We start from the raw sequence: 14,621 nt of genomic DNA, 5'->3' as shown, positions 1-14,621 counted from the left end.
CCATCTTGAAAGAAGAGGTCCATGGGGAAGAGCGAGCAGGCTGAAGCAGGCTGTCCCCTCTCTCTCTCCCTCTCTCTCTCTCTCTCTCTAGCACCTCTCCCCCGGGCGGCTCTGGCAGCAGAACCAGATGTCACCTAATGCAGAGTGTTTTATTCGTCCTGGTCTATACCCCTGCCTTATATAGCAAAAGCTCCTTGGCAACACCCTGCAGAGGTTCTTCTCATTTTTAATTGAATCCAAAGAGGTTTTTTTTCTAGAGATACCAGCTTAAACTAATTCCCAACAGGGCTAATCAGGGGTTCATAGACAATAAAGATGGAGAAGACCTTACCAATGGGTTTCTGTCATTCTGCTCAGAGGGTTCTCCAGTCTGGGGCAGTGATCACAGTTCTTGGTATCGTGGGCTATTAACAGGAGCCTTGAAATAAATCTGGCTCAGTGAGATAAGAGCAACTGATTTCACTGCCTAGGTATCTCTCCTCTGGTGACCAGGCACACACACACCTTCCATTTTCATCAGTTGTTTATCAAAATCAGATTAGTAAGAGAATCATCCAATGGAGTTGTTTATGCCTGTCTCAGTCTTGAATTACAAATGATTTTCTTGTGCTGTTTGAGCAAAACACCGTGACCTATAGATGAACCAGGATTTGTATTTCCTGCACCTTGTCCTGAACTTATAATTCCCCAAAGACCACAGTTGTTAAGTCTCACTGGAATTGGGATCGTTGATCCGAGTAAGATAGGTGAGACTCAATCCTTGGGGGCTGTGGCTAGGTGGGTAATAGATTCCATCTTTGTGATAAGTCATAAGTCACGAATGGGTTATTTTGAGTTCTCCCAAGTGGAAGACAATGGAGCATTTAGTAGGTTGTGTGGTTACGTAAGACATCTCTTTCCAAACAAAGAGGAGGCAAGACACCCAGCCAAAGGATTGAGCCCAGGAGGCTGTGTGGTCTGGTGGTTCCAGGGAGAGACGTGGGGCCAGAGCTTCCTGGGTTCAGCTACCAGCCGAGACTCTGACTCAGGGGGAGTGGAGCCAAGTCTCTTGGCTTGAGGCAGAAAGACTGTAAAACCCAAGAGAGAAAACCACAGGTCTGTGCTCAAGGACTCTGGGGGGAAAGCACATTTTGGAAGTAAAAATTTAGAAAGAAGATCATCCTGTTAAGTTACAATTTGGGCCTTTTTCAATAAGACATGAGCATTTTTTTCCTGCTTATTGCCTGACACGTTCTCCCCTGGGCATCAGGCTGAAGCCAAGCCAGGCTCCGAGGGTGTTCTGTGTGGGATGAATAGAGGAGCCTGGGGTCTGAGCGAAAGCAGTCAACCTTGGTGAGTTGTCACAGGCAATGCTCAGGAAGCCTGGCACTAGGGGTAGTGAGGTTCCACATGGATTCTTCCCTTTGCCTCCCCATTCTGTCTTCCACAATAAAAAGCCCTCTGAGATGGTGGGAGGAGAGAGTCCTTCCCACAGACTCTGCATGCTTCCCTTCCATGAGTCTGAGCTGGCGTTTGCTCAGCTGTAACCAGCGGCCACAGCCTCCACAAACCTACGCGGGTTCCCAAGCCACAGCTGGAGTCAGGGCCCAGGGCAAATGTTCTCCACGTCCCGCAAGCTCTGAAGCTCTGCTTCCTCTGCCCAGACAGAGTAGGTGGCTGCCCACAGGGTTGGGTTGGAAGGACAACCGGGCAGGTCTCCCCTCTTTGGCATCATGCCTCCTTTCCATGGACCTGAGACATATTCTGATCTTTAGAAATAGTCTATGAAAATGAAAACCTTACTTTCAAGCATCTCTGTGTTTAAAGGAAATCAAACCTGAATATCAACCCTTAATATTCATTGGACGGACTGTTGGCTGAAGCTGAAGCTCCAATACTCTGGCCACCTGATGTCAAGAGTCGACTCATTGGGAAAGACCCTGATGCTGGGAAAGATGTAGGGCAGGAAGAGAAGGGGGCGACAGAGGATGAGATGGTTGGATGGCATCACTGACTCAACGGTCATGAGTTTGAGCAAACTCTGGGAGATGATAAAGGATAGGGAAACCTGGTGAGCTGCAGTCCATGAGGTCACTGAACAACAACTGCATTCAAGGCCTTTACCCAACTCTGCACCCGGCACCAGAGTGAACAACACCTTAGTTGAGTCTCATGGGCATGGGCCAGGACATGAAGGAGGGGCAGGTTTTGCTGTGGGATGGGGTGGGTGTGGGGAGCGGTCTCTTCTCTGGAAGAGTAGATAGCCCAGGAGAGAGATATACATCTCAGAAGTAGAAGTGGTCGTCCTGGACATTTGACCTAGAGTCGTCAGGTCAACTTCAAAATCTTCAAAATCTGGCAGTGTGAGGGTTTGTACCAGGATGGCTGCTCTTACTCTAAGTCAAGCCAGGCCAAGTAGAACCCAGTTTCTCTCTCACAGCCCCCTCATCCAGGGCCCAGATACACTCAAGATGTCTCTCCTCTCTACGTCTGTCCAAGGACATGCTCCCAGCTGCTGGATACATAACCAAGCTCAATGTCCACAGTGTAAACTTCTCTATAGTAAAATGCATAAGTGCGCTCTCTCTCTTCAGTTGTATAACCATCCTTTGGTCACTTTTGTTGCAACCTAAGAAAAAAATTTAATAAAAAATTGGAAATCCACTCTTGCCTGTAAAATTATCTGAGGGAACATTGCTTACTTTGTAAGAGTATGTGAATTCTATCCTGAGGGAAAGAGAAGTAAAAATAACCCACTGAGGCTGGTGTGAACTTTAATCCCATAATGTTCAGACTCCGGGTCCTCTACTTCTGACGGTTCGCTCTGCGGGCCACCACTTCCACACCCTCCCTAGGTGCTAACAGTCTATTCAACATGGGCCTTGGAAGACGTGGGCTTCCCGGGTGATGCTAATGGTTAAGAACCCGTCTGCCAATGCAAGAGCCATAAGACATGTGGGTTCGATCCCTGGGTCAGGAAGATCCTTTGGAGGAGAGCATAGCAACCCACTCCAGTATTCTTGCCTGGAGAATCCCATGGACTGAGGAGTCTGGCAGGCTATGGTCCATAGGGTCACAAAGAGTTAGACATTACTGAAACAACTTAGCAGCAGCAGCAGCTAGGAAGATATTGGGAGACGAATCATAAGATTACAGTCATCTTCTCCAGTCACAAGAACCATTGCTTCTTTGGTCCTTGAGAGTAATCCTCTTGCTCTCTACAAACACACCCGGTTGGGAAGACAATACACTAAGTTTCTGGGGAGAAGGGTCTGAGTAGAAAGTCAGAGTAGTCAGAGCACCCCCTGCAGAGAGAGGTGTCTTCAATGTGTCCTTGTTCAGAGACCACAAAGTGCCCCTGGCCTCTCACTGTTCAGCCCCTCTTTGGGCACTGTCCAAGCCTCCTCTGTAATTCCTGGCAGCAGCATTTCAGGGACCCCTACCTCCCCCTCCAGCAGGACTCACATGGAAGAGGAAGGACCAGCACATGTCCCACGAGTCATCCCATCTTCCTTCCTTGTCCCAGTCAGAGGGTCTTGTTAAACACAAGGCTTCATTCTCAGTTGAAATCAATTCAATTGAATTGAAATAATTTAATAATTTGAATTATTGTCCTAATATCTGCTTTTCCCCCAAAATAAAGCTGAGTGTATATCCCTCATCTCTTTGATTAAAGGATCTTTCTGATGACCTTTCCAAACAGAAAAAGGCTTCCTCTAAGAACCCAGGCTTTGGGAATAATCAATAAACATGCTCAGCTGTGTGCTTAGTTGCTGTCATGTCTGACTCTTTGCAACCCCAGGGACTATAGCCCACCAGGGTCCTTTGTCCATGGAGCTCTCCAGGCAAGAATACTGGAGAGGGTAGCCATGCCCTCCACCAGGGGATCTTCCGAACCCAGGTCTCCCTCATTGCAGGCAGATTCTATACTGTCTGAGCCACCAGGGAAGCCCAATACTTCTGGAGTGGGCAGCCTATCCCTTCTCCAGGGGATCTTCCCTATCCAGGAATTAAACTGGGGTTTCCTGCATTGCAGGCAGATTCTTTACCAGCTGAGCTACCAGGGAAACCTGAATAAACATATATGTGTGTGTGTGTGTATATATATATATGTATATTTGTTGGAAAGAAATAGAAGAATGAAATATTGTCTCCAAGCTGGCATCCCCACACATTAGTTTTATTTTCATTCACTTACAATCTGAATTTTCAATGTGCAGTAGCTGACATTAGTCCTGTACTTCATAAACACTAACTTATAAAAGATGAATTTGTCAAGTAAAAAAACAATTTATAATAATTTGTCCTGAAGTACAAAGATAGACTGTATCAAGGGAAAAAGTAGATTTTTGGCTGTAGGGTTTTAATAATTAAATTTACCACAAGTATAAAGATTTATACATATGTTTTCCTATCCAGCCTGGAGATTCGCTGATATTTTCTGACTGTACATAAAAATAAAACCTTTTGTGATCCTTGAATGAGAATCAGTGATCCACAGAATCAAGCATATTAAAGGTGTTCAATGGTTGGTTTTTAAATAAATGAGGGATTGTTCGTTACAACCTAATAAGCAGTAGAGTGATAATGTATAATACCAATGGTTGATAAAGTTACACTTTAAGAGTTGGAGTTAAACATGCTTCTGTTACATAAAATTCCAAGGGCTATAAAAATCAGGAGAAATGTCTCAGTTTCTACTTCTGCCAGAGAGAAGTCTTGAGAGAAGATGACACATCCAGGTGTGTATACCAACAAATAGGGATCCCACCAGCAAATGATTCCATGCACATCATCAGTAAGAACTGGTACTATCTTATTTTAAAAGCAGAATTTCTGTTTGATGCCCATTTGATATTGTTCCTGGCTTATTAAAAGGAAGTGTTAAAATGAACCCACCTGCCAATGCAGGAGATGTAAGAGATTCAGGCTCAATCCCTGAGTTAGGAAGATACAGTAGGGGAGGAAATGGCAACCCACTCCAGTATTCACACTTGGAAAATTCCGTGAACAAAGAAGCCTGGCAGGCTACAGTCGTGCATGCTAAGTTGCTTCAGTCGTGTCTGACTCTTTGACACCCCATGGACTGCAGCCCATCAGGCTTTTCTGTCCATGGGATTCTCCAGGCAAGAACACTGGAGTGTGTTGCCATTTCCTCCTCCAGGGAATCTTCACAACCCAGGGATCAAACCCATGTGTTTACCACTAGTGCCACCTGGGATGATGCAATCAATCGATGGGGTTGCAAAGAGTTGGATATGACTGAAATGACTTAGCAAGCATGCATGCAAGGAAGGAGGAAACCCAATATTCATCAAGCCCCTTCTATGAGCCACTTTGCAAAGTGCTATTTCATCTAACTTTCCCATGACTCTGTGAGGCAGTTATGTTTTTCTCCACTTTATAGATGAAGAAACAAAACTAAATGGTTTGTCCAAAGTCACACAGCCAGAAAGAGACAGTCAGATTCCTAACCCTCAGACTAGCAGTCTTAGGACTAAGGATAGTAAGTCCAGCTCAGAGCATAATTGTTACCCTTTTCCTTTGGCATTCTACAAGCTGAACTAGCATTTTACAATTTAATCAACTATTTAAATTGCCTCCAAGTTGGTAAGAAGGAGCCCTTGTTTTCAGGTTTGAAATGGAATAGGCTGTCTGTTTTCATGTATAATTCAGTGCTGAATATGATTGAGCATATAATACTCGACATGTATCCCATTCTTTTAGGCCAAATTTGGGGCTTCCTAGATGACTCAGTGGTAAAGAATCTGCCTGGCAATGCAAAGAATCTGCCTGCCAATACAGAAGCAGCAGGAGATGTGGGTTCGATCCCTGGGTCAGGAAGATCCTCTGGAGGAAGAAAAGGTAACCCATTGCAGTATTCTTGCTGGAATCCCATAGTTAGAGGAGCCTGGCAGGCTACAGTTCATGGGGTTGGAAAGAGTTGGACACAACTGAGCACGCATGTTACTTAACATTTATATGTATAAATGAAGATCAGCATTCCAAGTATCTTTTGCAAAAATTTTTTTTCAGTTCTCTTTACCTGGAGAGAATTTACAACCTTGACTTTGACAATGGATGTAGCATACCAAAAGAACACTGGAACAAAGGAGTCAAAATTCATATTGGTGCTTGTCTACTCTAAACCCAGATTTTTGATGTAAACACTAAGTTGAGAGATTTTATGTAGACTAGTTCATGTGCAACGTACCATCACTTTAAAACACATTCAAACACGGCATTTTCAGAGATTATGAAAATTTTATTAACAAAGGAAATCTACATTATACACACCCTCTCAAAAACAACCACCTCAAACATGTAAGATACACTTTGTTTTCTACTCACTCTACCCTCAACGCCAGAAGAACAAAACCGCAGCACCAAAGTACAGACCAATATTTTCAAAGGGACTAATTCTTTGAGATAATAAAATACTAGACAATTAGAAGAACCCATCACAGGCTCATTTCACAGGCTGAGCCACCGAGGCTTTCTCCAAATGAATGTTTCCACTGTGAGTCAATATATGTGGCCATCCGCACTTTGTAACACTACCCTGAATACATGTACATGTAAACACACGATCGAGTTCTTTGGAGTACAGTGAGAACTGAGTCAGCAGGATTTATAGAAATGTACGGCTACCCAGCAACAGTTCAGCGACAGGAGCTAGAAAACGTAAAGGTATGCGTCCTGATAGGATGTGACTGGTTTTTCAAGGCAACTTTTAAGTTCATTTCTGACTATCGTTAACTGATCCATCTCTGTCCCTTGGAAACTCCCTTGGTATCCTCTATCCCACCCTTTACTAAACAGACTTATAAACATAGTCCAGAAATACTGCATGCCAGAGAGGAAGTACAAGAAGATGAACTGTATCCTGATGCCCTGGATCCAAATAGAAAACACACACATAACGTGTCTCGCTGTCAGAACACACTGATGCCTGCAGCTGAAAGGTCCCTCAAAAGAGATCTAATGGAGGTTTAACTCAAGGAGGGAAAACACTTAAGCCTGTTACTTGACTACAGTTTCCAGGGCCTGGTGTAGCTATATTTTTAGGAATGGCTCCAAGGAGCTGCCTACACAAATTTGGATGGAGCGAGGGAGGCACAGATGGTGGTCACGTGAAAGCACAGACCGATCTCGGGTGGGCTTGGTTACAAAGTCTGCACATTTAGGCTGCTGTATTCCTCCTATTTCAAGTGCTGCCAAGTCCTGGCTGTTCCCCCTCTTTTCAAAGTCTTGATTCATTTAATTCCCCTGAAGGAGGTGGGAGAGGAGGAGGATTGCGCAAATCTTACTGTTCCATGGTTTAGAAGAGACAGTCACCATCTTGGCTCCTTGTCAGATTTTAAATGTAACATTTTGCTAAGTGTAAAGCTCTGTATCTGTTCCTTTTCTGTTGCCATTACTGTAACTTCAATATTTGCAAAACACAACCTCAAAATACTTCAAGTTCAGCCCAAAGCAGTTTGTTATTCATGCAACACAATTCTCACATGTATCAATACACAGTGAGTATGCAGCACAGAAATCTCCCCTTTCTTTCCTTTTAAATTTTTTTCATTTTATTTTTAATTCTTGAACGTAATTAAATTTTTTCTTTTTTTAGGGGTTTCAGAATGATTCAGTCACACAATTGCAAAATCCTCATTATATACAACATATATGTGGTGTGTGCTCAGTCACTCAGTCGTGTCCCATGCTCTGTGACCCCATGGACTGTGGCTCGCCAGGCTCCTCTATCCACGGAATTCTCCAGGCAAGAATACTGGAGTGGGTTACCATTTCCTTCTCCAAAGAATCTTCCCAACCCCAGGATTGAACCTACGTCTCCTGTGTCTCCTGAATTGGCAAGCAGATTCTTTACCACTGAGCCACCTGGGAAGCCCTACATCATATATACATATATATATGTCTCCTGATTATTATCAAGTTCATCATTATGTCAGTTCTTACTGGTTGCATTATTTTAAAAAAAGGAAGCACATAACCTAGAGTTATTCTACCATTTGAAATACCCTGTGAGTTGCTTGTAAAGCATGGAGCACCTTAGTGTTGTGTAGGATTTAATTTTCTGATAGAAAAATTTGTAGTGTTTGCCATTAAAAAAAAAGTTTTTTAAGGTATTCAGAGTGTGCTTCTAAGGGTGCTTTATTCATAGTAATTAGCATTAAAGCACTGGTTTCTTACTCTTTAAAAAAGAGCCCACAGAGTATCAATCATTTTCTTTTGTAGGAAACTATTAAAATAAAAAGTGGACTCCGTTATCGGAATTTTTTAAAAACAGGGCACAAAGTATTTTTCAGGCTGTCACCAAGAGGCTTGGTGTTGTGTTGATGTAATTTTTGTGCATGATCAAACCTCTGCTCTCGAGTCATCCACTAAGCCCCCAAATGTGCATTTTTGGCCTGAGCTAGTATGTAGGAAGGTCATTTTTAAAGCAAGTCAATACATTAAAAGGTTTTAACATCTGTTAATCAAGTGTTTTATCTGGAGGGCATAAACTGTATTTATAATCCTCCAACTAACAATATTTCCTGGGTTTTTTTTTTTATATTTATAGTACATAATAATTGACACTTGTGTCACAATCAATGGAATTATTCAAATGCCTTATAAGGCAAACACAGAAATTATTTTTTAAGGGTAGGACTTAATTATTAGTAAAATATATCTATAGGCAATGTGGAGAAGAAAGCACATTTAAGCTCAATTATTATCTTGAGTTTCTGCTTTCAACACAGCAGCCTAATAAAGAAAGTTCTTGGTAACATTTATGCTACATGAATTTGCATCTGAGCTCCTTCCTTAAAACATTGATATTGTTCCAAATTCAATGATAACAATAATTAGGGAGGAAAGTCTCCCAACATAGTGTACTTGTACTCTTAAGTCAGTCACTTCAAAACAAAACAAAACCGAAAACTACCCTCCAAGTCAATGGCCTAGTGTTCAAACAAGGACCTCAAAATATTAGTTTAAGGCTCTAGTCGACTGTGCATACAAATCAACAATAGGATTACATATCAAATAGAGTTTCATGAATGGAACACATCAGCATTACCCAATCTTCCTCAAAAGTACTTAGCTGCCAAGAGAGAAACTTTATAAAACATCACAAATGTGCTATTTGTATAAACATTTCCCATTACAAATGCTCTTGTTTTTATTTAAATGAGTATTTTTAACCTGAGCTATTAATAAAAAAATTTTTTTTTCTCCCTTGTAAAGCTTAGCTTTCAGAAGGAAGAATCATTGAGCCTCCTCTCTTGTGAGTAATTTCTCCTAATACCGATGGTGCTACGTAAGTACAGCCAGAGCTCATTAAATAGACTTCTGAGCATCGTTATAATTAACAATTAGCTAGAAATTAGTTTTAATGATTTGTTTTAGATGACAGAATAGAAGCATAATGTAATTATTTTTAAGCCTTCTCCATCAGGGAAGCCCCATTAAGAATATAGCTACCACCAACTTTCAATTATTGAGAAGCAGACAATCATCCAAAGCATTCACTAAGTGATCTGCTTACGGACCCAAACCGAGGCAGTAGAGGAGAAAGGCCACCCCAGCCCAGGCGTTTGTAATTATTTAGCCTTTTTACAAAGTCTCTTCCCTTTCTACTCTGCTCTTTTAGGCTGTTTTTATGCCTTGGAGACATCTCTACCAAGGAAAATAGAACAGAGAGAGTCACCCTGGCTGTTCAGTTCTCCCCTAGGTCCTGCCTCCTGCCTTCCTCTGAAGTGTAGTGACAATCATGGCAGGAAGGATGAGGGGCTGGAGGAAGATTCTAGAAAATTTAGCAAGTGGGCCTGAAACTGTCCTAATCAAGCTGGACTAACAGGAAAGAAGATTATATAAGTAATAGATACAAGAGTATTAAGAATAGACTCCAGACTCTAAAGGTAGATCTATACCTTTCTCTCTCTGTTCCGTGGGTTTATTTTTTTTTTAACATCTCAAAGTCAATTTAGATCTTAAGAATTTATTTAAAAAAATACTATGGAAACTTGAAAAAATGCTCTGTCATTTCCTGAAAAATAGAAAAATATTCCTTTAGAATGGTGAATACTGATGATTGTCAAAAGTTTTTCTTCCTTCTCTTTCTCTTCTTTAAAAAAAAAAAAAACCTCTCAGTCAGGCTGCTGTTTTCTCTTCCACCTTTGAGCAAGCATGTTAGACCTTCTGCTGCTGACCTTCGGAAGGTGTCCCGGAGCTCATCCTGACACCCACATAAAAGACCTGGTACCTGTGTTTCCACATCACAAAGCAGGCCAACAAGCACACCAAGCCACAGACCAAGTTCAGAATCATCTGGATGAGTAGGAACAGTTTGAAAGTGCCAGTGATGCTGGTACAGTCGGTCACATCCCGGTACACAAAGGTCCTGCTGAGGGGCTCGGAGGAGGGCAGTTTGCACTGGCAGGAGTCGAGCGCGGTTCCGCAGGTAAACTGTGCGAGCTGGGCATAGTGGTGAGCGGCGAACGCCACGGCCAACACACAGACTGTCAGGCCAAGGGCACTCAGCACAAAGTACAAGAGCTGCAAGAAAGCAGAGGAAAGGCTTTCCAGTTACAGAGAATGCTGGATGACTACCGCCAAAGCTAATACAGAAGACTTCTTCTCTCCTAGGAAGCTCCCCCTCTCTCCTCAGAAACATGGTGCCCAAGATGTGACAATGGCTCCTTATGGACTGCTAGTGAGCCTTCCTGAAACTCTGATGGTCTTTTCATTTGTCGTACAGATGGAGGGTGTTTTCATGAATCGAGCCAACAATTTGAGCTTAATCTGGGGATGTTTGTGTGTGGGTGTAGCAGGCAGCTTACATGAATCCCAAACACAAGAGCCATCCCTGAAGGACAGACTGTGCTTGTTTTGACCTTAATGATTGCTGATATAAAGACTGCAACAACACTACAAGTGGAGAACATGTTTCTGCAAGGTAAACACTGTGTTGGCCCAAACTGGCAATGATTGGTCAACTAGTAACATGTGTTAATAAAAAAACAAGAAACTATGTTCAGTGGCTTGTGTATGTGCGAAGTTACTTCAGTCGTGTCTGACTCTTTGCGACCCCATGGACTGTAGCATGCCAGACGCTTCTGTCCATGGGATCCTCCAGGCAAGAATACTGGAGTGGGTTGCCATTTCCTTCTCCAGGAGATCTGCCTGACCCAGGGATCGAACCTGGGTCTCTTACATCTCCTGCACTGGCAAGCGGGTTCTTTACCACTAGCATCACCTGGGAAGCATGCTCAATGGAGTGGATGCCAAACTATGTCCAGGAATGCCAATATCCCCAGTCAGAAGTTGCTGGGAGAAAAAAACATATAGCTCCAGAAAGTAGGTTACTTAATGTTAGCTTCATCATCTGTAAGTCTCATCTCAAGATGACCTATAACCATGTAGTTTCTGAGCACAAAAATAAGCTGTAAATTGCCCCTTGGTCACCAAGGTTCTAAGCACCATTAGCCTGCGTGTTAGCCTTAGAATGGAAAAGTCTGGTGAAAGTTCTAACTCTGCTGTTAAAGAACCATGGAATCCCTGAACAACTCAGACATTTACCCTAAACCTGAAATATTTTGATCATGAAATTGTGAATGCTTGTTGATGTGACCGCTATATAAACCATTTTATAGAACAAGAAATCTTCTTGTGATTGGACTTCCCTACTGGAATCCTTCCTCTTGATGGTCCAGCCTCTGAGGATCTCGATAAGGAACAGAGTCCCCAGCTGTTGGCAGTGGTGTACTGAATAAGTTCTTAGTGTAAGAGTTGCACGCCTATAGTCAAAAGGTGCTCATAGAGCAGTTCTGGTGAATGTGAACTCCTCAAAGGAAAATCAGGCACATCCAGTCCAGGTTCAGGTTAAAGTTGATCTGAGGGAGGGGGAGGGAATCTCAAGAGGGAGGGGATTTATATATATATATATATCTTTGAAAGTGTTAGTTGCTTGGTCAAGTCCGAATCTTTGGACTCTTCGTGACCCCATGGACTGTAGCCTGCCAGGCTCCTCTGTCCGTGGAATTCTCCAGGCAAGAGTATATATATATATATATATATATATATTATATAATATGGTATTATATATTATATATATAGTATATATAGTATGACTGATTTCCGTTGTATGGCAGAAACCAACACAACATTGTAAAGCAATTATCCTCCAATTAAAAAATTGCTCTGAAAAGATTATGCCCTCCCCCCACGTCCAAGTAAATGCAACTCAAAATAAAAACATACATGTAAAATTATAAAATACATGCACATAAGTCTTACAGATTAGTGATTTTCCACACAGGGACAATTTCAAGTCTTAAATATAGAATACTTCAAAATTTATTTTTTCCTTCTTGAGTGGGCAATGTGGTGGTGTGTGTGTGTGTGTGTGTGTGTGTGTGTTGGGGCTCTGTGCATGGATCTGGTTTGCTTGGAAACTTCACTATAGACACAAGAAGAGAATGCTGCTGCTGCTAAGTCCCTTCAGTCGTGCCCGACTCTGTGCGACCCCATAGATGGCAGCCCACCAGGCTCCCCCGTCCCTGGGATTCTCCAGGCAAGAACACTGGAGGCAGTTGCCATTTCCTTCTCCAAAGCATGAAAGTGAAAAGTGAAAGTGAAGTCGCTCAGTCGTGTCCGACTCTTAGCAACCCCATGGACTGCAGCCTACCAGGCTCCTCCGTCCATGGGAGTTTCCAGGCAAGAGTACTGGAGTGGGGTGCCATCGCCTTCTCCCAAGAAGGTAATAGACCCTGGTTAAAGCCACTTGGACTTCACGTGGCTGCAAGAGCAAAGAATGCAGGGGTTCTTCGGATCTGCTCAACAAAAACATCTTAAACACACACTCCCTTTTTCATTTTCAAATCATATGAAGGATTGTCACATATAACCCACGTTTCTTCACATGTGACGCAGTTTATGGAAACCTCTATCTCAGGGACATAACAAGGATAACCTATGCACAACATGTTTATTCTCTCTTGGAGGAGGGGAACCGCAAACACACAAAGTGGCACTATCTTAATAAAAATTAAGAGGAACTATTTGATTTGTAATATTGAATGCACAGCCTTGGTTCTGCCTGTCCCCCAAATTTTCAGTGGGCATATTTTCTACAAAAATAGGCTAAAAAGTATGGATTTATTTTGTGGGCTCATTGAGGCAGAGTATCTGAAACATTTTGGGTTGTTTTTGAAATATTCAGGCTTGACAACTGACTTCAAACCCTTGATGCCAAGGACCAGACTAAACTGTGCTGGCCACGTGGTTCATGCCTGCTGCTGGAAGCTGCGTCTCCAGTGCAGACGCAGGGGACTGGGAACAAATTGCTCTGGGAACACGGATACAGCAGAGACTCTACCAGCAGAGAAGTCTTAAAGTAAAGGGATAATTTCCCACCGGAGAGTCATCTGCTTCTTTAGAAAGGCCCCAACTAGAGTATTCTTTACACATTTTATTGTCATCAATGGATGGCGCTAAGGAAGTCTTGTCATACACCCCCCCACACACACACACTCACATATATATCCTTAGAGAATTTCTAGAGCACCCACTGATTCATTATCTTGAAACAATGACAATAATCCCTTAATCTTGATGTGTAAATTAGTCAAACTGTTGCAAAAAATTTTTTTTTCTCATAACCATTATGAAAATCCATTTGCTGAAATGAGAGTTTTGTCTCTTTTTAAAAGAGAACTTTTTGGCCTAAAGATCAAAAGACTTGCCAAGACATTTACCAAGTGCACAGCAGGGCTGGATGAGGATTACAGGCATGTGCTGGGGAGCCAGACAGCCTGGGTTAGAATCCTGGTTCTCCCCCCTTAACTATGAACCTTGGGCAAATTAATCAATCCCATGTGTCCCTCTGTGTCTTCATCTAACACTGGCTTCACAGCATTATTCTCAGGATCCAAAGAGTTGATATATGTATAGGGCTTAGAACAGTGGCTGGTACGCAGTAGCACTATTTAAGTATGTGTGAAATAAACACATTAGTAGACGTGGAAAGAGCTGCCTGTTCTCAGGACTTTTAGGATATCAATCTTTGTCTTCTATGTCAGGTGAGAGTAACAAAACATACTTGGCTTGTATAAAAGATGTAAATATTTACACAAATACGGAGAGATTACTCAGTTTTAACCGAGTATCTTAAATATGCTAAAAGCCTCAAGAGCACCAATGAAAGCCATGCCCCCCGCTCCTTTAAATACGAATACATTTTCATTGGTGCACTAGCTCACACATGGTGATTCTGCTTCCCCCACTGCAGAAAAGCATCGGGCCAAGTAAACAAGAGTGAGCCACAGCATCAAGTTTCTTCTCCATTTCAAGACATAAATATAGACTTGATCGGCCAAAGCCTATGGGCCACTTCTGCAGCGCTATAGCATTTTTCCTTCGCGGCTTTCAACTCAGCCGATAGCAACAAGCTTCTGGGTCAGAATCTGTAATTTAAAATCAAGTGGCTGGTTTTGCCTACAAGGCACAAATAAACTATCAATGTAAGTGTTTACGATGACCTTGGGAATGCCAGCAAATATATCTTGCTAGCAGCGCGGCTCCGGCCTCATCTGTCTTGCGGGTGACACGCCGGCGGCCGGCGCAGGGCAGCGGGCAGAGGCGGG

The 14,621-nt window shown here is 42.7% G+C and overlaps 1 protein-coding gene across 2 annotated transcripts in view; it reads right to left on the bottom strand.

Moving 5' to 3' along the window:
* Window positions 1-6,223: 6,223 nt before the first annotated feature.
* The window catches only part of SSPN (sarcospan), a 145,572-nt gene continuing 137,174 nt past the window's right edge, over window positions 6,224-14,621 (bottom strand). For both annotated transcript variants that reach the window (XM_010856004.1, XM_010856003.1), the window contains exon 3: window positions 6,224-10,533. In XM_010856004.1, the coding sequence (XP_010854306.1) occupies window positions 10,168-10,533 (366 nt within the window). In that variant the 3' untranslated portion in view covers window positions 6,224-10,167. The remainder of the gene's footprint in view (window positions 10,534-14,621) is intronic.

Source organism: Bison bison, unplaced genomic scaffold (assembly GCF_000754665.1).
Source record: "Bison bison bison isolate TAMUID 2011002044 unplaced genomic scaffold, Bison_UMD1.0 scf7180017864370, whole genome shotgun sequence".
Taxonomy (NCBI): domain Eukaryota; kingdom Metazoa; phylum Chordata; class Mammalia; order Artiodactyla; family Bovidae; genus Bison; species Bison bison.
This window is presented reverse-complemented; position numbering and strand designations above follow the sequence as displayed.